The 27,350-nt window shown below is 38.9% G+C and overlaps 1 protein-coding gene across 2 annotated transcripts in view; it reads left to right on the top strand.

Moving 5' to 3' along the window:
* LOC311266147 (dynein axonemal heavy chain 8-like) overlaps nt 1-27,295 on the top strand; it is a 33,521-nt gene extending 6,226 nt beyond the window's left edge. The window contains exons 11-93 of one of the 2 annotated variants that reach the window (XM_084368347.1): nt 91-192; nt 302-445; nt 530-727; nt 856-932; nt 1,057-1,156; nt 1,280-1,399; nt 1,485-1,620; nt 1,769-1,956; nt 2,032-2,112; nt 2,452-2,568; nt 2,850-2,969; nt 3,424-3,562; nt 3,709-3,791; nt 3,880-3,986; nt 4,057-4,144; nt 4,270-4,393; nt 4,703-4,875; nt 4,974-5,100; nt 5,327-5,562; nt 6,228-6,332; nt 6,438-6,551; nt 6,650-6,712; nt 7,090-7,190; nt 7,324-7,461; nt 7,724-7,964; nt 8,086-8,285; nt 8,525-8,678; nt 8,768-8,931; nt 9,332-9,434; nt 9,827-9,931; nt 10,187-10,351; nt 10,570-10,794; nt 10,899-11,071; nt 11,174-11,352; nt 11,436-11,623; nt 11,724-11,810; nt 11,901-12,008; nt 12,081-12,215; nt 12,322-12,483; nt 12,590-12,836; nt 13,133-13,374; nt 13,471-13,611; nt 13,976-14,207; nt 14,343-14,485; nt 14,598-14,732; nt 14,828-14,950; nt 15,033-15,246; nt 15,332-15,441; nt 15,659-15,687; nt 15,770-15,962; nt 16,055-16,177; nt 16,263-16,393; nt 16,726-16,879; nt 16,964-17,128; nt 17,330-17,556; nt 17,676-17,794; nt 17,906-18,009; nt 18,310-18,486; nt 18,574-18,741; nt 20,110-20,325; nt 20,604-20,741; nt 20,834-20,961; nt 21,135-21,306; nt 21,403-21,558; nt 21,651-21,806; nt 21,891-22,073; nt 22,331-22,436; nt 22,545-22,797; nt 23,048-23,238; nt 23,323-23,444; nt 23,525-23,640; nt 23,735-23,937; nt 24,052-24,125; nt 24,227-24,379; nt 24,540-24,695; nt 24,883-24,999; nt 25,083-25,184; nt 25,287-25,447; nt 25,573-25,729; nt 25,813-25,965; nt 26,211-26,400; nt 26,641-26,762; nt 26,941-27,295. In XM_084368347.1, the coding sequence (XP_084224473.1) occupies nt 91-192; nt 302-445; nt 530-727; nt 856-932; nt 1,057-1,156; nt 1,280-1,399; nt 1,485-1,620; nt 1,769-1,956; nt 2,032-2,112; nt 2,452-2,568; nt 2,850-2,969; nt 3,424-3,562; nt 3,709-3,791; nt 3,880-3,986; nt 4,057-4,144; nt 4,270-4,393; nt 4,703-4,875; nt 4,974-5,100; nt 5,327-5,562; nt 6,228-6,332; nt 6,438-6,551; nt 6,650-6,712; nt 7,090-7,190; nt 7,324-7,461; nt 7,724-7,964; nt 8,086-8,285; nt 8,525-8,678; nt 8,768-8,931; nt 9,332-9,434; nt 9,827-9,931; nt 10,187-10,351; nt 10,570-10,794; nt 10,899-11,071; nt 11,174-11,352; nt 11,436-11,623; nt 11,724-11,810; nt 11,901-12,008; nt 12,081-12,215; nt 12,322-12,483; nt 12,590-12,836; nt 13,133-13,374; nt 13,471-13,611; nt 13,976-14,207; nt 14,343-14,485; nt 14,598-14,732; nt 14,828-14,950; nt 15,033-15,246; nt 15,332-15,441; nt 15,659-15,687; nt 15,770-15,962; nt 16,055-16,177; nt 16,263-16,393; nt 16,726-16,879; nt 16,964-17,128; nt 17,330-17,556; nt 17,676-17,794; nt 17,906-18,009; nt 18,310-18,486; nt 18,574-18,741; nt 20,110-20,325; nt 20,604-20,741; nt 20,834-20,961; nt 21,135-21,306; nt 21,403-21,558; nt 21,651-21,806; nt 21,891-22,073; nt 22,331-22,436; nt 22,545-22,797; nt 23,048-23,238; nt 23,323-23,444; nt 23,525-23,640; nt 23,735-23,937; nt 24,052-24,125; nt 24,227-24,379; nt 24,540-24,695; nt 24,883-24,999; nt 25,083-25,184; nt 25,287-25,447; nt 25,573-25,729; nt 25,813-25,965; nt 26,211-26,400; nt 26,641-26,762; nt 26,941-27,228 (12,360 nt within the window). In that variant the 3' untranslated portion in view covers nt 27,229-27,295. Of the gene's footprint in view, nt 1-90; nt 193-301; nt 446-529; nt 728-855; nt 933-1,056; nt 1,157-1,279; nt 1,400-1,484; nt 1,621-1,768; nt 1,957-2,031; nt 2,113-2,451; nt 2,569-2,849; nt 2,970-3,423; nt 3,563-3,708; nt 3,792-3,879; nt 3,987-4,056; nt 4,145-4,269; nt 4,394-4,702; nt 4,876-4,973; nt 5,101-5,326; nt 5,563-6,227; nt 6,333-6,437; nt 6,552-6,649; nt 6,713-7,089; nt 7,191-7,323; nt 7,462-7,723; nt 7,965-8,085; nt 8,286-8,524; nt 8,679-8,767; nt 8,932-9,331; nt 9,435-9,826; nt 9,932-10,186; nt 10,352-10,569; nt 10,795-10,898; nt 11,072-11,173; nt 11,353-11,435; nt 11,624-11,723; nt 11,811-11,900; nt 12,009-12,080; nt 12,216-12,321; nt 12,484-12,589; nt 12,837-13,132; nt 13,375-13,470; nt 13,612-13,975; nt 14,208-14,342; nt 14,486-14,597; nt 14,733-14,827; nt 14,951-15,032; nt 15,247-15,331; nt 15,442-15,523; nt 15,688-15,769; nt 15,963-16,054; nt 16,178-16,262; nt 16,394-16,725; nt 16,880-16,963; nt 17,129-17,329; nt 17,557-17,675; nt 17,795-17,905; nt 18,010-18,309; nt 18,487-18,573; nt 18,742-20,109; nt 20,326-20,603; nt 20,742-20,833; nt 20,962-21,134; nt 21,307-21,402; nt 21,559-21,650; nt 21,807-21,890; nt 22,074-22,330; nt 22,437-22,544; nt 22,798-23,047; nt 23,239-23,322; nt 23,445-23,524; nt 23,641-23,734; nt 23,938-24,051; nt 24,126-24,226; nt 24,380-24,539; nt 24,696-24,882; nt 25,000-25,082; nt 25,185-25,286; nt 25,448-25,572; nt 25,730-25,812; nt 25,966-26,210; nt 26,401-26,640; nt 26,763-26,940 lie in introns of both variants that reach the window. The other variant, XM_084368346.1, reaches the window with a different exon arrangement.
* Nucleotides 27,296-27,350: the final 55 nt, after the last annotated feature.

The following is a 27,350-nucleotide window of genomic DNA, read 5'->3' as shown; positions in this document are numbered from 1 at the left end:
AAGGTGTCAGAAAAATATAAGCTGCATTTAAAAAATCTAAGGATCCAATTTCCTTTATGAAACTAATTGAGTTCCTGAAAAATTGTCTAGGTCACAAATCAGATGGTTACAGCATGCAGGTCATATATTACTGACAATGGCTCATCTCTCATATGGGACCAAGATGCTGAAGACATCATCAGGAAAATGCAGGTGATGATGGCACCTACCTTAAATCGGTGGTATTGTTGATGAGATTTGAAGTATAACGCATGTTGACATCAGCATGTAACTCTTTTCCTTCATGTTTTATCACTGACAGGACTGTATCAGCTTGTATCAGGAGTATCAATCTTGTCTCCAGAAAACAAAGACACAAACAATGGAAAGACCTGGAAAGCCCTTTGAAGTTTCAGAGATGCAGATTTTTTCTAAGTTTGAAGGCTTCTGCAGGCAAGGTGAAAAGGTGCGGTCTATGCTAGCTTCCTAAATTTAAATCCCACTGTTACATAAGGCCTTTCCAAGTAACAATAAGCATTTTCTCTTGTAGATCACACAAATAATTGGAGTGTTCAAGAAGTTTGAATCTCTTGTAAAATCAAACATTGAGGGCACTGAGATGCTGGTCAGACAATTCCACACTGCATACATGAATCTGAAAAGGAAGCAGTATGATATGTTGGCTCCAAGAGGAACCGAATTCCAAACAGATTTTGCTCAGTTCATGGTTCAAATCAGCCAAATTGAGGTATGTATCTTTTTTGTGTGTTTACAATCTGGGAAGTGTACATAGCCACTGTTGTTTCCCTTTCTGTCCTTTCAATATTGCTCACAATGTAGATGGTCATAATAACATTTTGCTATCCTTATCTGCAGAAAAAGCTGCAGGCATTTATGAGTTCATGCTTCTCAAAGATCATCTCATCTCAGCAATCTCTACGCCTCATACAGCGGTCAGTATAAAATATTATAGTAAAAGCTAAATATTGCACTGAACTTTATTATTTTAACTTTGCATAATTTGGCATTATAATCAGAAAAGTTTAACACACGTCTCATAAATTCCTTTATTTGTAGTTTTCAGAGGCTCAACTTTCCCTGTCTCAACAAAGACATTTCCAACGTCTTGGATCTAATTCTTCAGCATTATGCTTCAGAATTAAACTTTGTGAAAAAGGTATCCCATCTTCATGCTAGAGTAGATACTGAGAATAAGTATACATTTATCATCAAATGTATTGACAAATATGGAAGTTTTTGATTAAATGAACAGAGCTACTTCTACTAATTTTCTTTGCAGCTCTATGAAATACAAAGAGACGACCCCCCATTAGCTCGAAACATGCCTCCTGCGGCTGGAAGGATTAGTTGGGTCAGACATCTCTACAAAAAAATAGAGGAACCCATATCATACATCAGAGTAAGCTCATATTTCCCCATCAAAACAACTTAAACTACCTGTACTGAAATATTTTAACATTGAACGTATCTGTTGTCATCAACAGGACAACTCGGACATCCTGTGCAGCCCTAAGGGACAAGATGTGGTTAAAATGTACAATCAAACTGCAGCTGCATTAGTTGAGTCTGAAACTGTTTACCACAGAGTGTGGATGGATGACGTGTCAAAACTGGATAATGGTTGGTTTTCTGGCTCTTACTGAATGACTTGTAACTATACTGATACTGTTAATATCTAAATAGCACACAATACCCTTTGTTAAGTTACATCATGGGATTCTGTTAATACCAGTTTCAAATATTTTCTCCCTATTCTGCCTCATCACAGTCTTGAATATTACACTGCTGGTTCGTCACCCAGCAACTGGAAAATTATATGTCAACTTTGATCCTAAAGTAACTGAGGTAATTCGTGAGGCTAAGTGTTTGTTGAAGATGGGTCTGGAGGTTCCAAAGCAGGCCTTGCATCTGGTCAAGTTTGAAAGCAAACTAAACGCCCATCACCTCAGACTACAGGTAAATCATCACATATTTTTTACAGATGGATGGGTTACTTTAATGTAGAATGACTTATATACATTTTTTTAATAGACCATTTTGGCGGATTATGAATCCACTTGTGAGAACATACCTGAGGACTTCGCCAGCTTGATGTCTTCCAAAATAAAGGATGTAAGCAGATTATTAATACAGTACATTAAAACTGGACGATTTAACTAAACTCATGAAATATCAAAATGTTGAGGAATATATAACTTAATTTTGTCATAAATGTCATTGAATAGTTGCCACAAGTCAGTGTAAATGTTTAAACTGTTTCTCGGTCAGTTGCCTTGCAAGAAAAAAATCAAATTTGAAGCTTGCTACAGGCAGTGTGAATAGACGTGGAAGTGGCTTTGTCACATTTTTTATTTTTATGGCTTTTATACTGTATCTTAAAGAGTTACTTTTTCTTAAATCAGTGTTTCAAAGTTGCTAGTTCCAGCTATTATGTTTTGTGTAAATTTCAAGGTGGACTCTGTGCTACGCCATGGGTCAGTGCTGCTCACCTGGTCATCCTGCCTCCTGGATAAGTTCTTCGAAAATGTTGACACTGCTTTGTTTGAGCTCAAACATCTTGTCAAGAAGGTATCGTACTTCATAAAAGCAAATCCTGGCTCTCATTCCCTTTCAGATATGGATACTGCCATAAAGTATATTGAATTTTGAAAAAGATTACAAAATAATTAATTATGTTTAATTCCTTCTTCAAAGGCATTATAAATAACCTCTAGTGAATAGTTGTGTGTTTATAATGTAAAAAAAAGTTTTACATTGCACCAGTTAGTAACACTTTGTCAACCTTAAGGGTATTAAAAAACTTTTGCTCAAGAGCTATCTTACCAGGTTCCACATTTCTTTTCTTTCAGGTGCTGGATATCAGTAAGATACACATTGATGATGTCCTTAAAGACATCTCGGAGACTGTGCTGATCGAGATTCCAGAAGATCATGTTTCTTCAGTGCAGCACCTGATTGAGAGTAACAAGGTGTTGACTCCTTTTTCATTTAATTACTCCTTAAAGTGGCTATAGTTTATATTTTTATATTATACTATCAATGCTAATGTAAAAAACAATGTGAAGGTAGTGATGTGTCTTACAGAGAATTATCAACCAAATCTGCAGCTCCGCTCAGCCTCAGAGCTGTCTACAACTTTACTCTCACTGTTCTCACAGCATTGTTTTCAATTGCAGTAGGCAGCTGTTTTCAGTAGAAACAAGCATCTAAAGATCCAGCTATTAAACACAGGAGTTGATAGAGGTCAAAAACTTGTGTCAGCTGTCAATTGGCAACAAAACAAATGTTTTTATTTATAGTTTTATTGCAAGTTCAATAGTAATTGCTTTTTTTAAGAGAATGTTGGTTTTATTTGATTGTTAGAAAGAAATAATCAATAATGTGTTGTTCACTGATCCACTAATTCTGTATTTCCTTTTTTAGATTCAGTGTAAGGAGCAGGCAAAGACATTGAACTGCAAGTTTAGTCGTGTTAAAGAAGCAGTGAAGGAGCTGGGTAATGTTTTCAGTGCCATTTATGAATCAAAAGGCACCAAGAAGACTGTCGAGGAACCTGTTGCAGGTGCTCTTAAGTCCAATTTCACACAAGCAGAAATAATAAAGTACTAAAATAAGTCATACAGCACCCAAAATTTGAATGTATGTATGTGTGGGTATCTTTTTGTTTTACCCTTTGAATATTTTATGACTGAGGAGTGACTTTCTCAGGAGGGAGCCAGAAGACCCCTGATGAGGATGAGGGAATTTGTTTAGAAGTTCCAGATAGAGATAAAGCAATCACATTTGAAAGGGTGTGTTAGCAATGCCAAAAACAATGCTTTCATATACAGTATATCAAAAAAATGTGTTGATGTATCAAAAAAAACATCTTAATTTCAGGAGTTCAAGAAGCTTCATGAATACTTCAGTGAACGGGTATTAGATGCACTGGTCAGAGCAACCAAGTTATCTCTGGAGACCCTGAAAAGGAGGATTTTTGGAACAAAGTAAGTATGTCTATTTTGTTGGAATGTTAAAGAGGCCAATATCTAAGAGTACCGATATGATCTCTTACAGAAAAACGTTAAATTGGAATTTAAGCACACAGAAGTCAAAGATGGTCTCGCTAATAAGATCAGAAGTCCAGCTGGTTATACCCAATGTGGTGAGTTTCTGCTATTTGTTGGCGAGTGATTCCAGTGTGAACTGGAATCACTCGCCAGGACAATCTAGAATTCCTTGCCAATCGTCTTACACAAAAAAAATGTGTCTGATACTTGTCGTCATCAGGTAATGAGTCCCACTGTGAATGAGATCCAACAGGCCATAAATCAGCTAATCGACCTTGTGTTGGAAGTTAGCAAGGGTGTTGTGTGGAAGCGGGATTACAGTCATGATGGCACAAAAAGCAAAGGTAAGTCATTGCACACATGGAAAGAAAACCTGAAAGTCGTGATAAGAAGCTGACAGGAAAGTTATGTATGTCCTAAATTGTATGAATCTTTTTAAAATAACACCAGTAGTATATGATGTTAGTTTAAGTTGATTAAGTTGTTTATTTGTAGTTCTCTTGGTTTTCAGTCAGTTGTTGTCAGTTTTCTGACATTACCAATAGCAGTCAAAGCTGTGCATTGCTCTTAAAAAAGCCCTTTTTAATTTGATGTGGTAAGATTGCCAAGGAAAAATTCTAGTTATTTTTGTCTATTTGCCCATCATCTCAAAGATGGAGAAAAAACGAACTTCCATCACAGAGTTGTTGGACACAGGGACATCGAAAAGGCTGTCGTCATTCTGAAATCAGCGATCAGCTCCCAGAGAAGAGAAGCAACTGATGTTCTCAAGCACTTCGATTGTTTCAGAGTGATCTGGGATGAGAACAGGGAACTCAAAGTCAAGGTTTGACTTCCTGCTCACATAACATGTTTTGAGTTTTAGACAGAAAATATATTTTTTTTCTGTAATAATGACATCATGATTATCTTCACTTTTAAAAGGAATTCATGGACAGCAGTCCATCCTTGAGCCAGATCGAATCTGAAATCCAGCACTATAACTCAGTTGAACAAGAAATTGATGATATCAAACCCACTATTGTTTTGGGTTCTGCTGAATTGTCCACAGGTAACGTAGCCGTAATTAAAAAACATGAGAATTAAATGAAATGGTACAGCACTAAGCCAGAGGAAGTAGCTAAAGCTTTAGAGTTTTCCACTACTGCAGTTGAAAACAGCTATGTTGGGAAGTACTACATTTTGAACTGATGATGGTGCTAGATGACAAGGAAGGGTTTGAGAACCGTGTGCATTAGAGGGCAGATTCTTCACTAAATTGTATCTCTTGTACACAGAGCCATTGAAGAAGTCCTTGAGGATTGAGACCAAAGCCTGGCAGCAACTGTTGTGCCAGCACCTGAAGGAGAAGTATAAGAAGAAAATGATTGACACCAGCATACATATGAACAAATACTTTGCACAACTATCTCATCCTGTGGTTAATCTGGAAGATGTGCGTCATGCCATGGCAGCCCTGTCAAAGCTTCGGGATGTTGAAGTACAAACTGATATGACATTGATATCCATTGAGGTATGAATAGACAATAATCAGATATAGTGTGCAAGTGTAATCCATAACTTCAATGATTATGTGACAGTGTACAGATCAGAAATAGCATTGCTTTTTAAAAAAACAACAACAACAAAAAAAGCATTGGTGAAGGCATTTGGCCAAAGGTACCAGTGACATATGATCCAGGAAGTTCTAGTAAAAGATGTGATTCGAGACCTCAAATACGGAACTCACTGAAATAACTAGATACATTCTAATCAAGTAGCAGACCAAATGGGATCCACAGACAGAATTTAAACTTTTGTTAGGTTTCCTAACATAGAATGTGGCGAATCTTGGTGAAATCTTGTGTGTGATTCTGACTGATAAGGATGAGAACAAAATTGGGAGTTAGGCATTGTGGAAGTTCAGAAAAATGCCATGAATCGAGTAAATTGCTTGCTTCAGTGAAAGTTATCAGAGACTGTATGCAGAGATTGTGTTTTCCATCACCATCAAATTATGGTCCATATACTCTGTCTGAAATTTTTGTAGTCATACGTATGAGGATTATCACACTTGGTTTAGGAACATTTTTCACTTTCATTTGAAGACATATATACATTTTCCATCTTAAGGGAGCTCTGCAGTTTTATTCATGTGGCTGTCAAATAACCATCTCATGATTATATTTTATTTTGCAGGAAGCCTTTGAAATTTTGACTAAATATGAAGCAGAGGTGACCAAAAGAGAAGCAGAGGGGGTCTACAATCTGAGGCATTTCTTCACAAAGCTTCAGTGTAAAGCTGTGAGTATAATCATTAAATGTATAATTCTGTTTGTGTTGGTATTTTATAATGTCTTTTCCCATAACTTATCTGTGATATTGGTTTTTGATCCCTGAATATCCCAGAGATCACTGCAAAACGAGCTTGTTCGTATGCAGCCCAAGTTCAAACAAAACCTTCTGGAGGGTGTTGCCATTTTCCAAAATAAAGTTGACACTTTTATGGAACAATATGATTCAGTAAGTAATCTGTAAATCTTATGTAATTATCATCAGTGTTTTTAAGCACTAAATTTAAATGAATGTATTAATCCGCTTTTGTACAATTTTGTTTTTAGGAAGGCCCCATGGTCGATGGAATAGCTCCCCAAGAAGCCAGCTGCAGGCTCCAGATCTGTCAGGTACCACTGCCAATTAACTTAACAAGATTCTACATGTAGCATGTAGAAAAGTCATATACAGCATGCAGTATGTGGCACACTAAAGACATTTCAGTTTTAGGTTAAGATTTATTGAAATTGTAAAAACTATTTTTTTCCCAGATCCTCAATAGACTTTATTGTGTTAGATAAAGTCACATAGGTTTATAAGAAAAAATAAAGAGAAACAACTACCCAATCTTATAATTTCCTCCCTTACTGTGTGAACTAACTATCTACAGTATCCCACCTCCGAAGGGGAGCCCTTGTAAAAAAGTATATGTAACTTTGCATCATATAATCAGCATCTTATTTTTGTCTTTCGTATTTAATATAAGAATTATTATTTTTTTGCCCAGGCTAGATTTGAAGAACTGTGGAGGTATTTCAATACATATACCTCCGGGGAGCAGCTTCTTGGCTTGCCAGTCACAGAGTATGACTGTCTACACAAGAAAAAGTGCGTTACCACTCTTCAAGCGCTTACCAGAGCAACAGAATTTTTTATCAATACTTAGTTATTGGGTTAATCTTTATGGTATTTTATATTGTGTTCCAACTAACAGACCTATGATTTCCTATCATTACCTCAGAAAAGAGCTTGACTTGCTACGGAAACTGTATGGCCTGTATGATGCTGTGATGAGTAAGATTAGTGGGTACTATGGCATTCTGTGGACGGATGTGGATATTGAGAAGATCAATGGAGAACTTTTGGAATTTCAAAACAGGTAATTCAAGTATTCGTGCTAATTTTCCCCACCTTACTGTTACGAACAATTATATGTGCATTGTAATTTTTCTTTGTATGATTCAGTACAACTTGGCTTTTAGGTAGGCGTGTGTCAATAGAAAAACTTCCTTGTACAACTGTCTTGCCCAAACTTGTTAAAATAATATCTCTATAATTACTGTAAAAAGGTAAAAGTAGTTAAATGTAAGTAGTAAAAATTAAAACTATTGTTGTTAATCAATGACGATCCCTATTTTTAGGTGCCGGACGCTACCCAAAGGACTGAAGGACTGGCAAGCCTTTCTAGACCTGAAGAGGACAATTGATGATTTCAATGAGTCATGCCCTCTGCTTGAGATGATGGCAAACAAAGCTATGATGAGGAGACACTGGGACCACATCACAGACCTGACCGGGCACCAGTTTGAGGTGGAGTCTAGTACCGTCACACTGCAGAACATCATGGAAGCACCTCTGCTGAAGTACAAAGACGAAGTTGAGGTTTGTTAGCAGTTTGGATGCTGTGGTTAAAAAAATGCCCTAATTATTTGCCATAATATTTTATCTTAAAAATGTGTCCAGACTCCTGAGCTTGGCTTCTGTTGTTGCATTTGTGCTGTAGGACATCTGCATATCGGCTGTGAAGGAGAAGGATATTGAGGCCAAGTTGTCACAAGTGAAAGAAGTGTGGTCCGGCCAGATCCTGACCTTGATGACATTCAAGAATAGAGGTGAACTGATGCTTAAAGGGGCAGAGACTGCAGAGATCCTCGTCATCCTGGAGGATAGTTTGATGGTGCTGGGGTCACTGCTGAGCAACAGGTACAATAGAGCAAACAGTGGCTTCTGATTATTAACAAATAAGATTTCGAAACATTGACAAAAATTAATAATAAACACCAGTAAGAGAGACACTGCTATAAGACTGATGTGACTATGACTGATGATTCAAAGAGGAAAAAAAAGTATTGATGCAGATAATTTTGACGCCATTTATTCAAGGTATCCTTTTAGATTGTGCTCACACAATGTTTTGTGCTGCCTTTGTCTGCCTTATACAGATACAGTGCCTACTACAAAGCAGAGATCCAGGATTGGGTCTCCAAGCTTTCAACATCATCTGATATCATTGAACAGTGGGTTATTGTGCAAAACCTTTGGATCTATTTGGAGGCTGTGTTTGTTGGGGGTGACATTGCCAAAGACCTGCCGCAGGTAGAGTCAAAGGTTTTTATCATTATGTTCTGAAAATAACAAGCTCTTTCTTAGCAAAACACAAAAACACTTAATATCTCCCAATGTAGGAAGCAAAGCGATTTCAGAACATCGACAAGTCCTGGATTACTGTCATGCAGCAAGCCAAAAAAGTTCCAAATGTGGTAGAGTGCTGTGTGGGTGATCCAATTCTGGGAAAGCTTCTACCAGATCTTCAGAAACAGCTGGAGTTCTGTCAAAAATCTCTTGCAGGGTAAAGCTTTGTCAACATGTTTTTGAAGTTAATTACATTTAGTTTGAATCATTTGTGGGACTACAAGTATTGGTCTAAGTACTCATCTAGGTAGTTCTACCTTTTTCATGCATTTTATAACTATATTTTAATTTCCCAACCTCCTCTAATTTTCCTACCAATTTCTTTCTAAACCAAAACACTTATGTTTGAGAATAATGTTTTCCATTCAAGTATTGTCATCAAAACTATTTACTAATAATTTATTTTTCTGTTTAATTTTGGTTACTCCTCACTCCTCACGTAAATTCTTTGGAGCAAAAACTAAAGATTGTCCACAATGACATAACCCCCCTAGCTTTCCTGCTGCAATTGATGGAGATAATGTGTATAGTGAAGATTATATGATCTAACTCAACAGGTACCTTGAGAAAAAGAGGCTCCTGTTCCCACGGTTCTTCTTTGTGTCTGATCCAGCCCTCCTGGAAATTCTCGGACAAGCCAGTGATTCTCACACAATTCAGGTTAGAACCGTAACTGTCTATGAAAAAAAGTAAAAAAAATAAATGCTTAGTGTAAAAAGGAATCATAATACCTCTGCCAAGGAGCTGGTGTTTTCTGTCTGGGTCTTAGCAGATATATCAAAAACTTGCCAAAACATTTCAAGAAAATTTAGTGGGGTCAAGGTCAAGGAGGAGACTAGGATGTAACCCAGGTACATCAAATGACAGGATTACTTAACATTGTGAGAGAGGAAATTGTATTTTCTGATGAACTGCTGCACTTTTTAGATGGAAAAACATTTGGCACTAGATTGTTGTGACACAATTTCTGCTGATTATAATCTGCTATAGAAACATGTTGATTTCTTGAACGTGTTTGGTAAAACTAATTTAAGGCACCATTATTTTTTCAGTCACATCTTCTTGGAGTGTTTGACAATGTTAACGAAGCAGAGTTTCATGCAACAGACTATGACAAGATTTTGGCTGTTATTTCACAAGAGGGAGAGAACCTACCGGTATGTTATGTTGATTAAATTCACAGATTGTAATTTAAATGTAATCTAAGTGCATTTGCATATTAGAAATATATTATGGAATTGCATTTGTTTCTCTTAATGTAAAGGACTTTGTTGCAGCTGGCCTGCAGGTGTTTCAAGTGTTTTGTTTGTGGAAAAACTATCTCTAAATGACTTGAGTAAATGTACTAAGTTGTTTTCCTGCATTGACCACAAGTATAGTATAATATAGTAAATGTGTGTTTGTGGTTTCAGCTGAACAGTCCTGTAATGGCACAGGGACCAGTGGAGCTCTGGCTCAGGGAGTTGCTGTTAAAACAGCAGGCCTCATTACACTCTGTTATCAAAGCATCAGATATAGAGATCAGCGATGAAGAAGACTTCGATCTTCTCTCTTTCCTCAACAAGTTCCAAGCACAGGTCAAAAGACAGTTGTGTGGCTGTCAGTAAAAATGTTTAATAAGTTGATGTTGTCATAGTTAGTGGCATCCTAATACCTTTCTATTAGATATCAGGTCAGCAACAGGCTACTAACAACACAACTAATATTTGATTATATTAGGTCGTACTTTCAGGTCACATTTAGATAATTTTAGAAATGCATCTTTTCATCTATTGTTTTGTTCTTACTTTTTCAGGTGGGATTGCTAGGAATCCAGATGCTTTGGACAAGAGATGCAGAAGAGGCACTGCAAAATGCTGAAGATGACAGGGAGATTATGCCTTTTACCAAAAAGACATTTCTAAATATGCTCACCACGCTCATTAAACAAACTACCTATGACCTGAGCAAATTTGACAGAGTGAAATATGAGACGCTCGTCACAATCCACGTGCACCAGAGTGATATCTTTAATGACCTAGTAAGTTCTTTGGAAAATTTTGTTATTGTGACTTTAATATTGTTGACTGGCTGTCATTGTCATTTATGCAAGACATTCAGATTGTCATCATACTTTATCCTCAGGTAAAAAAGCGTATAAAATCTGTCAGTGACTTTGAATGGCTGAAGCAAAGCAGATTTTACTTCAAGGAAGACCTGGATAAGGTCATTGTGTCTATTACAAATGTGGACTTCATTTATCAAAATGAGTTCCTGGGCTGCACCGATCGTCTGGTAATCACCCCTCTGACCGACAGGCAAGTGAAGAGGAATTTTATTTTGTTACTTGATAATTGAAGTTACTTTTTACACAATGTCTAATACATTAGTTGAATTGGAAAACTGCTTTTTATCTTCAGGTGTTATATCACACTGTCCCAGGCTCTGGGCATGAGCATGGGAGGAGCTCCTGCAGGGCCAGCTGGCACTGGGAAGACTGAAACCACTAAAGACATGGGTCGCTGCCTCGGCAAGTATGTGGTGGTGTTCAACTGCTCAGACCAGATGGACTTCAGAGGACTTGGCAGGATATACAAAGGTATCCCAGGCAATGAAGCAACACATACAACAGTGTGATGTACAGTATAACTTCTGTTATCTCATTATATATGTTTTTTTAAGGCCTTGCACAGTCTGGGTCCTGGGGCTGCTTTGATGAGTTCAACAGAATCGATCTGCCAGTGCTTTCTGTTGCTGCTCAGCAGATCTACATTGTTCTGATGGCACGCAAGAAACACAAAAGCACTTTCATCTTTACTGATGGAGACTGTGTGGATCTGAATCCAGAATTCGGCCTGTTTATCACAATGGTAGGATACACAAATGTACAGAAATCTTACAAGAAACACCTTAAAATTAGGTAGAAATATGAATTAGACACTGGTTAATGTGTTGTCCTCCCATGTCTAGAATCCTGGATATGCTGGTCGCCAGGAACTTCCTGAAAACTTAAAAGTGCAATTCAGGACAGTGTCGATGATGGTACCAGACCGGCAGGTGGGTCAAGGCTACTTTTGCTGGAGAGTAATCTTTTTCCTTTTGTTGAAGTCTTCAGAGATCTAACTACTTCATTGTTGTCTTTGGCAGATCATCATGAGAGTTAAGCTAGCCAGTTGTGGATTCAATGAGAATGTCATCTTAGCCCAGAAATTCTTTGTGCTTTATAAATTGTGTGAAGAACAACTTACAAAACAGGTGAGAATCTTGTGACAGGTACTATTCGAATGATTATTGACCCACTGACACACAATCTCTGCTCTTCGTCAGGTTCACTATGACTTTGGTCTGAGGAACATCCTTTCTGTGTTAAGAACACTGGGGGCCAGTAAAAGAGCACGACCTGATGACACAGAGTCTAGCATTGTCATGAGAGTGCTGCGTGACATGAATCTTTCTAAACTGGTATGACAGGAACTTAGTGTTAACTATCGGGGTAATATAATACATTTTGGAGGTATTTTACTGTGTTGGCAGTTACTATGTATGTGAATCTGTCTGTTTGTTTCAGGTGGATGAGGATGAGCCCCTCTTCCTTAGTCTGATCAATGACCTATTCCCTGGTATTCAGCTGGATGGGAGCACATATGTTGAACTTCAAGCTGCTGTTGCTCATCAAGTTGAGCTTGCTGGTATTGTCAACCACCAACCATGGAACCTTAAGCTGGTTCAGGTACCTAAAGACATCTTTGTCTGTGTGTAAAGCTCCTGTTGTGCTTTGTGTCTTATAAAGTTACTGTTTGGATCATACCTTACTGATATCTCACTGTCACTATCAGCTTTATGAGGCTTCCCGAGTGCGCCATGGCCTGATGACTTTGGGTCCAAGTGGAGCTGGGAAGACCACAGTCATCAACATTCTCATGCGAGCTTTGACTGAATGTGGAACGCCACACAGGGAGATGCGCATGAACCCCAAAGCAATCACTGCACCACAGATGTTTGGTCGTCTTGACGCAGCCACCAATGATTGGACTGATGGGATCTTTTCCACTCTGTGGAGGAGGACACTTAAAGCCAAGAAAGGTTTGTAAGACAATGTTTAGTGCACATTCAAACTAATTTTTCTTAGTTCATGTCACAAATTGCTTTGATTAAACTGTTCTTACACTACTCAAAACACCTCATTGGATTAAATATTATATATCTCGAATATATTTAATAAATATATATACCAAATCTGACATTAGCATATGAATGGTTGATACCTATGAGTATGAGGGATTCCACCTGTAAAAATTCAAGGGCTGTCATAACAACATAACGAGTAACTGAAAATGTGGAAGAGAATTTGAAAAATATGACGGTTTTGAAATGTTTAGGGGAGTGTATATGGATCGTGCTGGATGGCCCTGTGGATGCCATATGGATTGAGAACCTCAACTCTGTGCTGGATGATAACAAAACACTGACCCTGGCTAATGGTGACCGTATCACCATGTCTCCAGCCTGCAAGCTGGTGTTTGAGGTGCACAACATGGATAATGCCTCCCCTGCTACTGTGTCCCGTGTGGGTATGGTCTTCATGAGCTCCTCCGCTCTCAGCTGGCAACCCATACTCCAGGTACAAATGTTTTTTTAATCATCAAAGGAGAAAGTGTTTGCAGAAAAGAAAACAATAAAGGGCTTAAGTGGAGCATGTGCTTTATTTTTGTTGTAGGGATGGGCACACAAGCGCAAAGCAAGTGAGGCAGAGAGCATCATCGGTTTATATGACAGGATATTTGAGGATGCTTACTTGTATGTAAAGCAGAATCTTAAACCCAAAATGGAGCTTTTGGAGTGCAACTATATAATGCAGGTATGTGGGTATGTGTCGATTCAGGGATTTGATGATTGCTCTAACAGGCTGGCCACACTGAATGTGTGAGTAGTGCATGCAGATGAAGCCCCCTCCCCCCCGCTTTCTCGCTCTTTCAATGTTGGTAGAGGAAAACCATGTCATCATATTTATTGATAATCACCAAAGGCAAACTCCATATAAACAGATCGGGCAGGCAGGAGCCACGCTGCAGCAGCATCTCTGCCTATATGAACACACACACATGAGTAAGCAGCAGCTTCTCAGCAATGCAGTTGCCACGCGCTGCACAAGCATCCAGTGTGGCCAGCCTCTAAGCTTATTTCATGGAAGACTGAATTATCTGAATATGATCCACCCTCAGTCTGTGAATCTGCTGGAGGGTCTCATCCCAACCAAAGAGACAGGGGGCTTGGTCGATAGCAAATACCTGGAACGCCTTTTTGTCTTCTGCCTGATGTGGAGCCTGGGAGCCCTTTTGGAGTTAGAGGACAGGGACAAACTGGAGGCTTACATCAGAGCTCATGAAAGCTGCATTGATATACCTCAGACACAGTCAGGAGAGACTATGTTTGAGTACATGGTCAACCCAAACGGTACACTCAGTTACATCACAAATTACTACATTAAATATGACCTCTCTGCTGCCTTTTGTCTGGTTTTCAAGTGAGAGTTTGAAGGACTGTTTTATTGAGGGCATAAGACTACATGTATGGCAACTTATGTTTCAGGTGAATGGTGTCATTGGAATAACCATGTTGGGGAGTATGTATATCCTACTGCCCATGTACCAGACTATGCCTCCATTCTTGTGCCAAATGTTGATAACACAAGAACTTCTTTTCTGCTGGAGACTATTGCCAACAAACGCAAGGTGACCCTGTCTGCTTTTTAAAATAATAAGTAATTACTATTGTTCATCATAAACCAAATTTACTTTTTTTACTTTAAGGTATGTCTGAAAGATGAATATTGTGTCTGTATAGGCTGTACTGCTTATTGGCGAACAAGGGACTGCAAAGACAGTGATGATAAAGGGCTACACAAAAAAATACGATCCTGAGACAGACCTGTCCAAGTCCCTGAACTTCTCGTCTGCAACAGAACCAATAATGTTTCAGGTAGGTTATTTATCATGTTCTGTATGCATGGATTTGTGCAATTTGAGTCTACTGTTTATTGCAAAAGCCAAAAGCCTTCTTTTTACCAATTACAGCGAACAGTGGAAAGCTATATTGAGAAAAGAATTGGAAGCACCTATGGACCCCCAGCGGGACGCAGGATGACAGTCTTCATTGATGACATCAACATGCCTATTGTCAATGAATGGGGAGATCAGGTGTTTACTGGATATATAACAGGATTATTCTTGTATAGATTTCCTAACATATATTCAGTCTAAGTAACCTCTGTATCTATAGATCACCAATGAGATAGTACGCCAGATGATGGAAACAAGTGGCATGTACAATGTGGACAAACCAGGAGACTTCACCACTATTGTGGACGTACAGATAGTAGCTGCCATGATTCACCCTGGTGGTGGGAGAAACGACATACCGCAAAGACTGAAGAGACAGTTTACGATTTTCAACTGCACTCTGCCATCCAACACCTCCATTGATAAGATCTTTGGTAGCTGTTTCTGAAATGATTCATTTTTCTGCTTACTGTAGGGTGTAGGAAATACTTGAATTATTCTTTTATTTTTATTTTGCAGGCGTAATTGGCTGTGGATATTTCGATACGTGCAGGAATTTCAGCCCTGAGATTTCAGATATGGTGAAGGGTCTTGTGTCTGCTGGAAGGATTGTATGGCAGTGGACAAAGGTAATCCACCTGAAAGATTGTGTGAAGTTAATTGTAGATATGTGTTTTTTAATAAACCAGTGATCATCATTTCACATTGAAGGCAAAAATGCTTCCTACACCATCCAAGTTCCACTACATCTTTAATTTGAGAGACTTATCCAGGATCTGGCAAGGAATGTTAAACATTAAGGCAGAGGAGTGTAATGATGTCCCTACTCTCTTGGCCCTTTTCAAGAGTGAATGCACAAGAGTGATTGCTGACAGGTACACTGCTTAAATACTGTAAATATCCTTCTAAGTGCAGCAAAAATGGCAAAAAGGCGAACTGAGAATTGTTTTGCAATAGGTTTGTTTGCTCTGAGGACAGAGAGTGGTTTGAGAAGGCTGTGGGTCATGTGATTCAAGAGCATGTTGACCCCAACCTTGTCCCAGAGCTTCATCCTGAACCATACTTTGTGGACTTCCTGCAAGACGCTCCTGAGCCCACTGGAGAAGAAGATGATGATGCCTGTTTTGATGCCCCCAAAATTTATGAACTGGTATGAACTTGGTATTTAGACAATTATTTGATATTTGTACTGTAGATGTAGACAGCTATCACCATCATCTGAGCCAGCTAACATTCTTCCAGGTGCCAAATTTGGAGTTCTTATCAGAGAAGCTGATGATGTATCAGACCCAGCACAATGAGAACACAAGAAGCTCGATCCTGGATCTAGTTTTCTTCACGGATGCCATGACTCATCTTGTCAAGGTCAGAATAAAAGCCAATCTAACTGACGTACATCCTGTACAGTAAGCTATAAAAAATTCTGATTTATTTGAGATTTGCCTTACAGATCTCACGTGTCATTCGAACTGACAATGGTAATGCCCTGCTTGTGGGGGTTGGAGGATCAGGGAAACAGAGCCTGACTCGCCTGGCCTCATACATAGCTGGATACAGCATCTTCCAGATCACATTGACAAGGTAAACACAAAAAGTTATCATAATAAAACCGCTGTCAAGGTAAATGAGGCACCTTGGTAGAGAGTGAGCATATGTTAAGGAGATTAGGCGTCGGACAAGGTTAAAATTTGAAAAAGTCTCTGTATATTTTGCATTTGTAGGTAAAATATTTGAAGAAAGGCTATTGCTGTGGTTATTATGTATTACATGAACCCATGTCCTGTTGGTATTTTAGATTCATGTGTCTAAAATTGTACATTTGTATCAGCCATTGTTTTAGTATATTTACAGGAGGATATACAGGACATACTACAGGCTTGTTTCTAATATAGCTTTGTTTGTTTTCTCATCAGAACATACAACATAAGTAATTTCATGGATGACCTGAAACTGTTGTATAAAACAGCTGGAGCTGAGGGAAAAGGCATCACCTTCATCTTTACAGATAATGACATAAAAGATGAAGCCTTCCTTGAGTACCTTAACAATATTCTTTCTTCTGGAGAGGTGAGGACTTCACATGAACAGACCATTGTTTAATGTCTTTGAAGCCATGTCCTGATTACTTCTCTGTAAATTAACTATGTGCAGGTCTCCAACCTTTTTGCAAAAGATGAGATCCAAGAGATCACCCAGAACCTGATCTCTGTGATGAAAAAGGAGTTTCCTCGTGTTCCACCAACTTTTGACAATCTTTATGACTACTTCATATCACGCTCCAGAAAGAATCTGCATGTAGTTCTTTGCTTCTCACCAGTAGGTTAAGAGTTTGTATATAAAATACCAATAAGCTTAAAGGTATTCAGATACTTTGTTTATAACCACCTACTGTATTTTCATTCTTTAGGATCCTGTATTTGTTCATGTATGCTTATTTTGAACTGTTCTATTACACATGAACCCCTGCATAATCGAATATTCTCATTTGAGATGGATTGTATTTTCTCTCCTTGATAGGTGGGGCAGAAGTTTCGCTCCAGATCTCTGAAGTTTCCAGGGTTAATTTCTGGCTGCACCATGGACTGGTTCACCCCTTGGCCCAATGAGGCTCTGGTGGCTGTGTCCAACTATTTCTTATCAAAGTTTCCAATGGTTTGCTCTCCCGACGTGAAAGCTTCTTTGGTGACCACCATGGGTACATACCATGAAAAAGTATCTGAAACCTGTGAAAGCTACTTTGAAAGGTACAACATGCACCTCTAAGTTTACAGTTTTGCAGTTTAATTATTTATATCCAGATATTCTCAAGTTTTTTGTCTTGAGACATACATTCATTTAAAGTTGATGCTGTTTCGTCTGTCAGGTTCCGAAGAAGAACTCATGTCACCCCTAAATCCTACCTCTCATTTATTGATGGTTACAAAACACTGTACACTGAGAAGCACGACTATATCAACACGCTAGCAGAACGCATGAATTTGGGTAAGGATACTTAGCAGCAAGGCTTTGATATGCTACAAAAGATGGCATGCATGGGCAACTTTGCCACATCTACAAAGGAAAAGGATTTTTAAAGGTGTTAATGATTTCCAGGTTTGGCCAAACTGATGGAGGCTAGTAAGTCTGTTGCTCAACTATCCAAAGACCTTCAAGTCAAGGAAAAGGAACTGGCTATAGCATCTGTCAAAGCTGAAAAGGTACCTAATAATACAGCCTCCCATGAACCTACACAAGATAAGCATGTATAGATTTTTTAAATCAGAATGAAGTGACATAAAGACAGACACATTGTTGTAGCAAGTATGACACATATTGGTCATGGCAAAAATAAAATAAGGTCATTAATTGGTTAAAGGCAGTTATGCAAATCATTTTCATGGTAGTATGAATATCTGCCCCTGGTTAAATGACACCAGCTTATGGACATACTGATCATACTGACATACTGTATGTGATACTATTTATTATGCGACACATGTTCTGTTGCATTCACATAGGTGGTGGCAGAGGTGACAGTCATTGCTGAAGCTGCTACCATTGTGAAGAATGAGGTACAAGTTGTGAAGGATAAAGCCCAGAAAATTGTGGATGGAATTGGTAAAGAGAAAGCTATTGCTGAGGAGAAACTGGAGGCTGCCAAACCAGCTTTAGAAGAGGCTGAAGCTGCACTAAATGTGAGATTTGTGTAACTTAAACATATTTGTATATTTACACCATAGTGTGTACAGTGCATGACAAGATGTATCCTAAAATGTTTACAGACCGTCACTGCAGGTGATATTGCCACTGTGAGAAAATTGGCCAAGCCTCCACATCTGATCATGAGGATTATGGACTGCTGCCTGCTTTTATTCCAAAAGAAGTTGGACACTGTCCGTATTGATCCAGAACAACAGTGTGTTAAGCCATCATGGGCAGAGGCACTAAAGGTAACAAAATACATTTGTATTCAATTTCAATGGGATACTGCTCCAAGTACTCAGAACCAGCACACTGTGTGTGCTTTCTGTGGACCTATATAGAGAGATATACATGGATTAAAGTTCTCCGTTGCTACGACAGATTTCCGTCATTCAAACTTAACAGAGGCGACTTGTGAGATCAGTGTAGATCGGAGGAGAACTGTTGGCTGATTTTTATTGACAGATTGTCACACTCTACAGCCAATTGTATCGTTAACAGCGTGTGCGCGCCTGACCAATGACAGAGTAGTGACCCACACAGGGCGGGATCTCAACACAAAGTTTAGCTGCTTAGCTAGTAAGGACTTGTCGCGCTGCTATGTTATCAATTGAGTTTAGTCAGCACGTGAGAACTCGTCTGACACGGAGAGTCTCCTGTTGTGTGCTACATGTGTGAAATAACAACTATAGTCTGGACTTTGTCTGGAGTGTATCTGTAAATGGCTTCATTAAGCGTCTCTCCCTCCCCTCTGGCACCGTGAGTTACCATGGTTACAGGAACGCCCTGAAACTTTATAATGATGATCAATAAGAAGTTTTTGGTTAGTTTGACTGTACAAAATCATGAATGTTGCCTGATTGTAGCTCAATGCTTAAATCTTGTATTATAACATATAGAACAAAGCCTCAGAGCTTCTTTGATTATTAACAGTATGTTAGTGATGACAGAAAGGCGATAACTCGCCATCAGACTGACAAGGCTGCAAAAGGTGCTGTTTGTATGATGTATTTTCCTGTTAAACGATAAGAGGCTCACTTTAAACAATATTATTGATAATAATAATTAATGATAATGATGATGAGAAGAAGAAGTAGAAAAATATCGTACTGAAAAGTTCTGTAGATGGTTGATTATTTGAAAGAGTAAAACTTGAGAGAAGCTTGGCAAAAAAAAGGCACAGATTGATTTCATAGATTGAAAATTACATTGAAAAGACAAAAAACATTTTAAGTGTGAATAGAACAGCTGTTCAGATCATTCTCCTGTAAAACACGGTTGGTCAAATATTTAAACTTGATGTCTGCATTAAGGAACATGGTGTGGGGTGAGGCTGTAAATCTTATCTTATTTTTTTAGCATGTGTCCAGTAAAATGCCCTGTAACATTATTCACAAATTACAAATTGGGAATATGACTTGGCTACAGCTCGAAAAAACATTGCACTCAAAAGTTGTTGTTTTTTTGCTTTAATCCATGGATATGACTATTGTCTGTGCTTAAGTTCCAATATGCATGTTCTGTTGTGTTGATAATACTAACAGTGATAATAATAATCAACATTATGAAGTTACTTATGGTTCCCTTCTATCAAATTTTCTCTGTCTACTCTTAAGCTTATTAGTGGCACTGGTTTTATGACGTCCCTCAAGCAGTTTCCAAAGGAGAAAATTAATGAGGAAATGGTTGAACTGCTGCAGACGTACTATGACAGGGAAGATTACACAATGGAAAATGCCAAGAAAGTATGTGGTAGTGTAGCTGGTCTGCTAGCATGGACCAAGGCTATGGCCACCTTCTTTGGCATCAACAAAGAAGTGTTGCCACTCAAGGTAAAGTTCATCTGCATCATTGAAGCTAATCATGTTTTCTATATTTATCGGGCATAGTAGACTATTGTACTTAATAAAATGGGAACAGATGTTAAGTTTTAAGCCTATCTTAGAGTGTTCATGTCCATTTTAGGCGAATAGTGCTGGAATTGTAGTTATAGATTCCATTGTAGACACAAATATAATGATAAAATGTTTCTTCTTGATTGACTTCTTTTATATGCCATCTGCTGTGCACCATTGTTTTGTGAACTTCGATATTATTTGTCTGTTTATAGGCTAACCTAGTCATTCAGGAAGGACGGTTGACGGTGGCTAATAATAAGCTAGGTAAGGCTGAGGCTCAGCTGGCTGAAAAGCAAGCAGAGTTTGACAAAGTCAAGGCCAAATGTGATGCTGCTATGAAAGAGAAACAGGTGTGGTTCAACCTTATTAACATATTTCATATTGAATCACCTTTAACCTGGAAATTAAAATTGTGTGTCACTTATAAGATCATGTTTTTTAGGACTTGTTGGATGATGCTGAGATGTGTAGGAATAAAATGCAGGCTGCATCTGCACTTATTGATGGACTCAGTGGAGAAAAAGTTCGCTGGATAGAACAAAGCAAAGAATTTAAATCACAGATCAACAGGTAGGTTACAAAGAAAAACAGAATTAACCATTTAAAAATAATATTTCCAAAGTATGCATCAATTTTAGGGGACATTCATTTTTCTGATTGGGACTGGCTTATTCAGGGAGGTTTGCAATTTATATTGAGTATGAAAGTATTGACATGAGGTCATCTCCTTCTGTTCTTGGCAGACTTGTGGGTGATGTGCTCCAGCTCACTGGCTTCTTATCTTACTGTGGGCCGTTCAACCAGAGTTTCCGTCATATGCTGTTAAAAAAGACCTGGGAGGCTGAGCTCAGGAAACATAAAATCCCTTTTACAGAAACGCTCAACCTCATTTCTGCCTTGGTGGATCCTCCTACTGTAAGACCAAAATCTAATTTTAATTTACCTCACTATTAGCTCCACATGAAGTCATGCATGTGATGAAACACATTCACACTTCTATTTATATTTAAGATAAGTGAGTGGAACCTTCAAGGACTCCCAGCAGATGACTTATCTGTGCAGAATGGCATCATTGTCACAAAAGCTACAAGATATCCCCTCCTCATCGATCCCCAGACTCAGGGAAAGGCTTGGATTAAGGAAAAAGAAAAGGCTAATTCATTCCAAGTACATAGGGAAATGCAGTGGAGTGGAGTTTCATACAATTAAGATGTTTGGGGTCCCATTTGGTACGGAATAATCTGTTATCTATCTTTCAGGTGACATCACTGAATCACAAGTTCTTTCGCACTCATTTGGAAGACTGTCTTGCCTTGGGTCGCCCACTGCTTATTGAAGATGTGTATGAGGATCTGGACCCTGCCCTTGACAATGTCCTTGAGAAAAACTTCATCAGATCTGGGACCAACCTTAAGGTAATCTGCTGTAGTGCCCACTTAAACTCAAAAATACTACTGTAAAATGTGTCCTCTCTTAAATACTTGATTTGTCTTTTGTAGGTCAAAGTGGGGGACAAAGAAGCAGATGTGATGGATGGCTTCCAACTCTATATAACCACCAAACTGCCTAATCCCGCATACACCCCAGAAGTCAGTGCCAAGACATCCATCATTGATTTCACTGTAAACATGAAGGGCCTTGAGAACCAGCTACTCGGTCGTGTTGTCCTTGAAGAGAAACATGCAAGTGTCTCTTTTTTCCATGGTGTACTAAACAAGTTTTCTTAACTTGGATTTATTATAAGTGTTAAATGATAGAACATTAAACAGCTGCAATAGCTGTAACAAGGTCAGCCCATGACCCAGCAACAGTGTGTTAGGGGCATCATGTGGCAGCTTCCCAATGGAGTCTGTTGTGTCAGGCTAGCTGAATACATTATTGTGCTTTTAGCTGAAGTTTTGTTGTGCTAAGTTATGAGTTTTTATAATTCTTGTAACAGGAACTAGAAGCAAAAAGACTAAAGCTAATTGAGGATGTAACTGCCAATAAGAGAAAGATGCAGGAATTGGAGGACAACTTGCTGTACAAACTCAGCAGCACAAAAGGTACAAAAGTTTCTGTTCTAGGTTAATGCCGGTTTCTTCAAGGCCATATCTGTAATGTTTTTATACATTTATAACAATAAAAAAGTGTTTCTGTTTGTGTTATCAAAGGTTCCTTGGTTGATGATGACTCCATGATCGGCATTTTGAGTACAACTAAGAAAACCGCTGCTGAAGTTAGTGCAAAGCTCAGTGTTGCAGCAGATGCAGAGGAAAAGATTAAAAAAGCTCAAGCAGAATATCGTCCGGTTGCTTCCCGAGGCAGCATCCTTTACTTCCTCATCACAGAGATGAGCATGGTCAATGTCATGTACCAGACATCCCTGGGTCAGTTCCTCAAAATCTTTGACCTGTCACTGGCAAGGTATGGTCTTAACAATCTTGGGGTTATTTGGAGGATGAAGCATTGGACTGCAATAGCTTACTTTATGTCCCACACTGGAGTATGTTAAATATTAACTCTGAGTTAAATTAAACCAACCCATGGCTTAGTCTAATAACCAGCAACTTTGTGTCATAGTACTCTTCACCTGTACTTTGTCCACTTGCACACCGTCTTTGTCTCTATCACTCCTCTGTTTACAATTCTTACTTGCATGAATATGCTTTTGCAGGTCTGAGAAGTCCCCTAAAACTCAGAAGCGAATTGCAAACATCATTGAATATCTGACTTATGAGGTGTTCAGATACACAGTGAGAGGCCTGTATGAAAACCACAAGTTCATCTTCACACTCTTGCTCACCCTCAAGATTGACTTACAGAATAACAAAATCGAGCATAACAAATTTCAGATTCTTATTAAAGGTAAGATAATTATCTCTGCCTTTTAATTAAATGCTTCTTTTATAGCATCTTATGACGTTACAACTTCTTTGAATATACAAACAGGTGGTGCAGCTCTTGACCTGAAGACATGCCCTCCAAAGCCATTCAATTGGATCCTGGATATGGTCTGGCTAAACTTGGTGGAACTCAGCAAATTGCCACAGTTCACTAACATCATAAAACAGGTGATCTTAAGTTCCATGGATCATAAATCTAAATCATCCATTAAAGTTTCCTTAGTTTTTATTATTAATATATTTTGAAGGTGTCTCAAAGTGGGAAACCCTGGAAAGCATGGGTCGATCTTGATGCCCCAGAGGAAGGTGTCATACCAGATGAATACAACACCCTTGATGTCTTCCATAAACTTCTGCTAATAAGGTTGGATCCTACGGCCACTAATGTTGCTTACGGTATGTGTTCAAATACAGTATGATATAGAATACAATATTCTAACAAGCTGTTTCTTTCACAGATCCTGGTGCCCTGACCGTACCTTGTCTCAGGCCAGAAAGTATGTTGGAGAGGCCATGGGCTTGAGGTTTGCTGAGCCGGTCATTTTGAACCTTCACGGCACATGGGAGGAGAGCGACCCTCGCACCCCTCTAATTTGCTTCCTCTCTATGGGCTCAGATCCTACTGAACAAATTGAAGCACTTGCTAAGAAACTTGAACTTGGTGAGCTGTACTGTCCTTTTAAACAGAGAACTTTTATAATCCTTCTCATCTTAACCTTGAGGAATCCTACATGTGCTGCATGTTGTGATCCCATCACATTGTCATGTCTTTTAGAATGCAGAGCTATATCCATGGGGCAAGGTCAAGAGGTGCATGCAAGGAAGCTTGTTCAGACATCAATGACACACGTGTGTATTTGAAATTAATTAAGTTGTATGTTGTAAAAATGGTAAAAGTGATTTAAAGTGATAGCTGACAATGTTTCCTTGTCTGTTTTCTGTATGTGTAGGGAGGCTGGGTCCTTCTGCAAAATTGCCACCTGGGCCTGGAGTTTATGGATGAGTTGTTAGAAACTATCACAACTGCAGAAACCACGCATGATACTTTCAGGGTGTGGATCACCACAGAACCACACAATCTTTTCTCCATCACACTTCTACAGGTGAGACTTCATAAAGCTTTTATGTAAGGTGTTGAATAAATCCATTACTTCATGAATCACTTTACTTCTTGACCCAACCTTTACAAATGCTGTGGTGAAATTAGATACATGTACAAGCTTGGAGTTGAAGTAGCATTGTTTCTCACCTTTTCACCTTCAGTCTTCTATCAAGTTTACCAACGATCCACCTCAGGGAGTGCGTGCTGGTTTGAAACGAACATTTGCAGGAATTTCACAGACCCAGCTAGAAGTCAGTAACCTTCCCCAGTGGAAGCCCATTCTGTACAGTGTGGCCTTTCTCCACACTGCTGTGCAGGTACTGTCCATTCCAAGGTCATTGAAATTCATCTGATAGCCAATTTGATTGAGTCATTTTTTAAAATGTAAAACATGCCAGTGAGTTCACAGCAGTAAATCCATGATTGTGTTTTTCCAATAACATTGAGTTTATTTTATGTGTATTCATGTGTTTCATTGCTTCCTTTTTTCTTCTTTTTTTTTAGGAACGCCGCAAATTTGGACCACTGGGTTGGAACATACCATATGAGTTCAACTCTGCTGATTTCACTGCAAGTGTTGAGTTTGTTGAGAAACACTTAGATGATTGTGGCCCCAAGAAGGTAAGGATTCTGCAAAAGTGATTTAACTATAAAGATTTTCTCATTATTTCCCCTCACTTATCATGTGCTTTTTTCCGCCTCAGGATGTGTCATGGGTAACTGTGCGTTACATGCTAGCGGAAGTGCAATATGGAGGAAGGGTTACAGATGACTATGACAAACGCCTACTCAATTGTTTTGCACGCGTAATAATCACTTTTTTGTGTTTATCCATATGCTACATCTTCTTGATCAGTCTATTTTTGTTATTTGTTCCAGTAAATGTGAATGGGTGTTTCTCATTACAGGTGTGGTTCAGTAAAGAGATGTTTAACCCATCATTTTGCTTCTACACGGGCTACAAAATTCCAGTGTGCAAGACAGTAAAGCAGTACATGAAACACATTGAGAGCTTGCCCGTTTTGGATTCACCCCAAGCATTGGGGCTACATCCTAATGCTGATATCACGTAAGAACCCATTAACCTAAACTATTAATGATACAGATACTGTGCGTATAATGTGCAATATTACGATGTGTAATTATAATGTGTAACTGATTATAGCATTCATGCTTTGGTTCGATGTTTAATAGGTATCAGACAAACACATCTGCTGAGGTGCTTGACACAATCACAAATATCCAGCCCAAGGAAGGAGGAGGAGGATCAGGAGACACTCGGGAGTCAATTGTTTACAATATGGCGAAAGACATGTTGGACAAACTGCCCCCCTATTATGTGCCACATGAGGTCAGTTTGTTGGATCATCATTGTTTCAGTCAACAATTCTTGCACCAACTGAAATCTAAACTCTGCACCTCTTATGGGTTAAGGTCAAAGCCAGGCTGTTGAAGATGGGAATTCTGAACCCAATGAACATCTTCTTACGTCAGGAGGTGGATCGAATGCAAAGGATCATCAGTGTGGTGCGGATTAGTCTGACTGACCTGAAGCTGGCCATTGATGGTACTATCATAATGAGCGAGGTGAGATTACTGATTAATCACATTTACTCACTCTTAAACACCAGCGCTGTTTGTTTGCTCACTTCAGTAGATGTGTGTAATTCTGTTCCAGCCTTTTTTTTTAACAAGTTATATTGATTGAATATTTCCATATTGCATTACTGAAATGTTTCATTTTTAATGTTAAGTGCAGAAATCTGTTTAATTCCTTAAAAATATGATGATTAAACTAGCTGTGTAACTACTGCTCTGTACTGGACTCCTAGAACCTCCGTGATGCCCTGGACAATATTTTTGATGCCCGTGTACCAAACCTGTGGAGGAAAATCTCCTGGGAGTCATCCACACTGGGCTTTTGGTTCACAGAGCTTCTGGAGAGAAACAAACAGTTCCATAGCTGGGTGTTTGAAGGAAGACCCAAAACTTTTTGGATGACAGGCTTCTTCAACCCACAGGGTGAGTCACTTTTCTTTTTTCAGAGTAAGGTATTATAAAATGTACTACAAAGGACTTTTAGCTGGTTATGATGTATGAATTTAAAGAAAAATAAATGAATCCCAACAGATTCATTTCAATTGATTGAAACATTTTGAGTTTGTCAGTGGTAAGATGTGTTAAAATGGAGATCTCCAGTCATCATCAGTTGGGGCTGTTTGATATCAGACTCATGCTGTCTTTCCTGGGGGACGTTTGCAGGGTTTCTAACAGCTATGAGACAAGAAGTAACAAGGGCAAACAAAGGCTGGGCTCTGGACACAGTCACCCTGCACAACAAAGTACTGAAGCAGACAAAGGAGGAGATCACTGCCTCGCCTACAGTAAGTCAAAAAATTCAAATAAATATAAATAATATATCAATCTCAAATTCGACCTCCACTTACATAAATGATAAACTTTGTGTCAGACATTGCACTAAGCATGACTGTCTTCTTGTTTTGATTTTGAGACAAGTGAACAATTGAAGTTTATTCTGTCACTGACTATCTTTCTCAACAGGAGGGAGTTTATGTTTATGGTCTTTACCTGGATGGCGCTAGCTGGGACAGGAAGCACACCCATCTCATCGAGTCCTCACCCAAAGTGCTTTTTACACCCTTGCCTGCCATACACATGTTTGCCGTCAACTCCACTGCCCCGATGGATCCTAAGCTGTATGTCTGCCCCATCTACAAGAAACCAAGGCGCACAGACCTGAATTACATCACAGCAGTGGTGCTACCTACCATCCAGTCACCAGACCATTGGATTTTGCGTGGGGTTGCCCTGCTCTGCGACATCAAATGATAGATAGTTGCATATGTATGTTAATGTGTAAAACCACTAAAAGGAAAAATAAATGATTTTAAATGTCTGATCACTACCACACTGCTGAAATGCTTCAATCAGAAAGGTCTGAAAGCTGTGGG

This window comes from Pagrus pagrus (assembly GCF_965226575.1).
Source record: "Pagrus pagrus genome assembly, chromosome: 12".
NCBI classification, from domain to species: domain Eukaryota; kingdom Metazoa; phylum Chordata; class Actinopteri; order Spariformes; family Sparidae; genus Pagrus; species Pagrus pagrus.
Note: the sequence above shows the minus strand (reverse complement) of the source record. Positions and strands in the feature narration are given on the sequence as shown.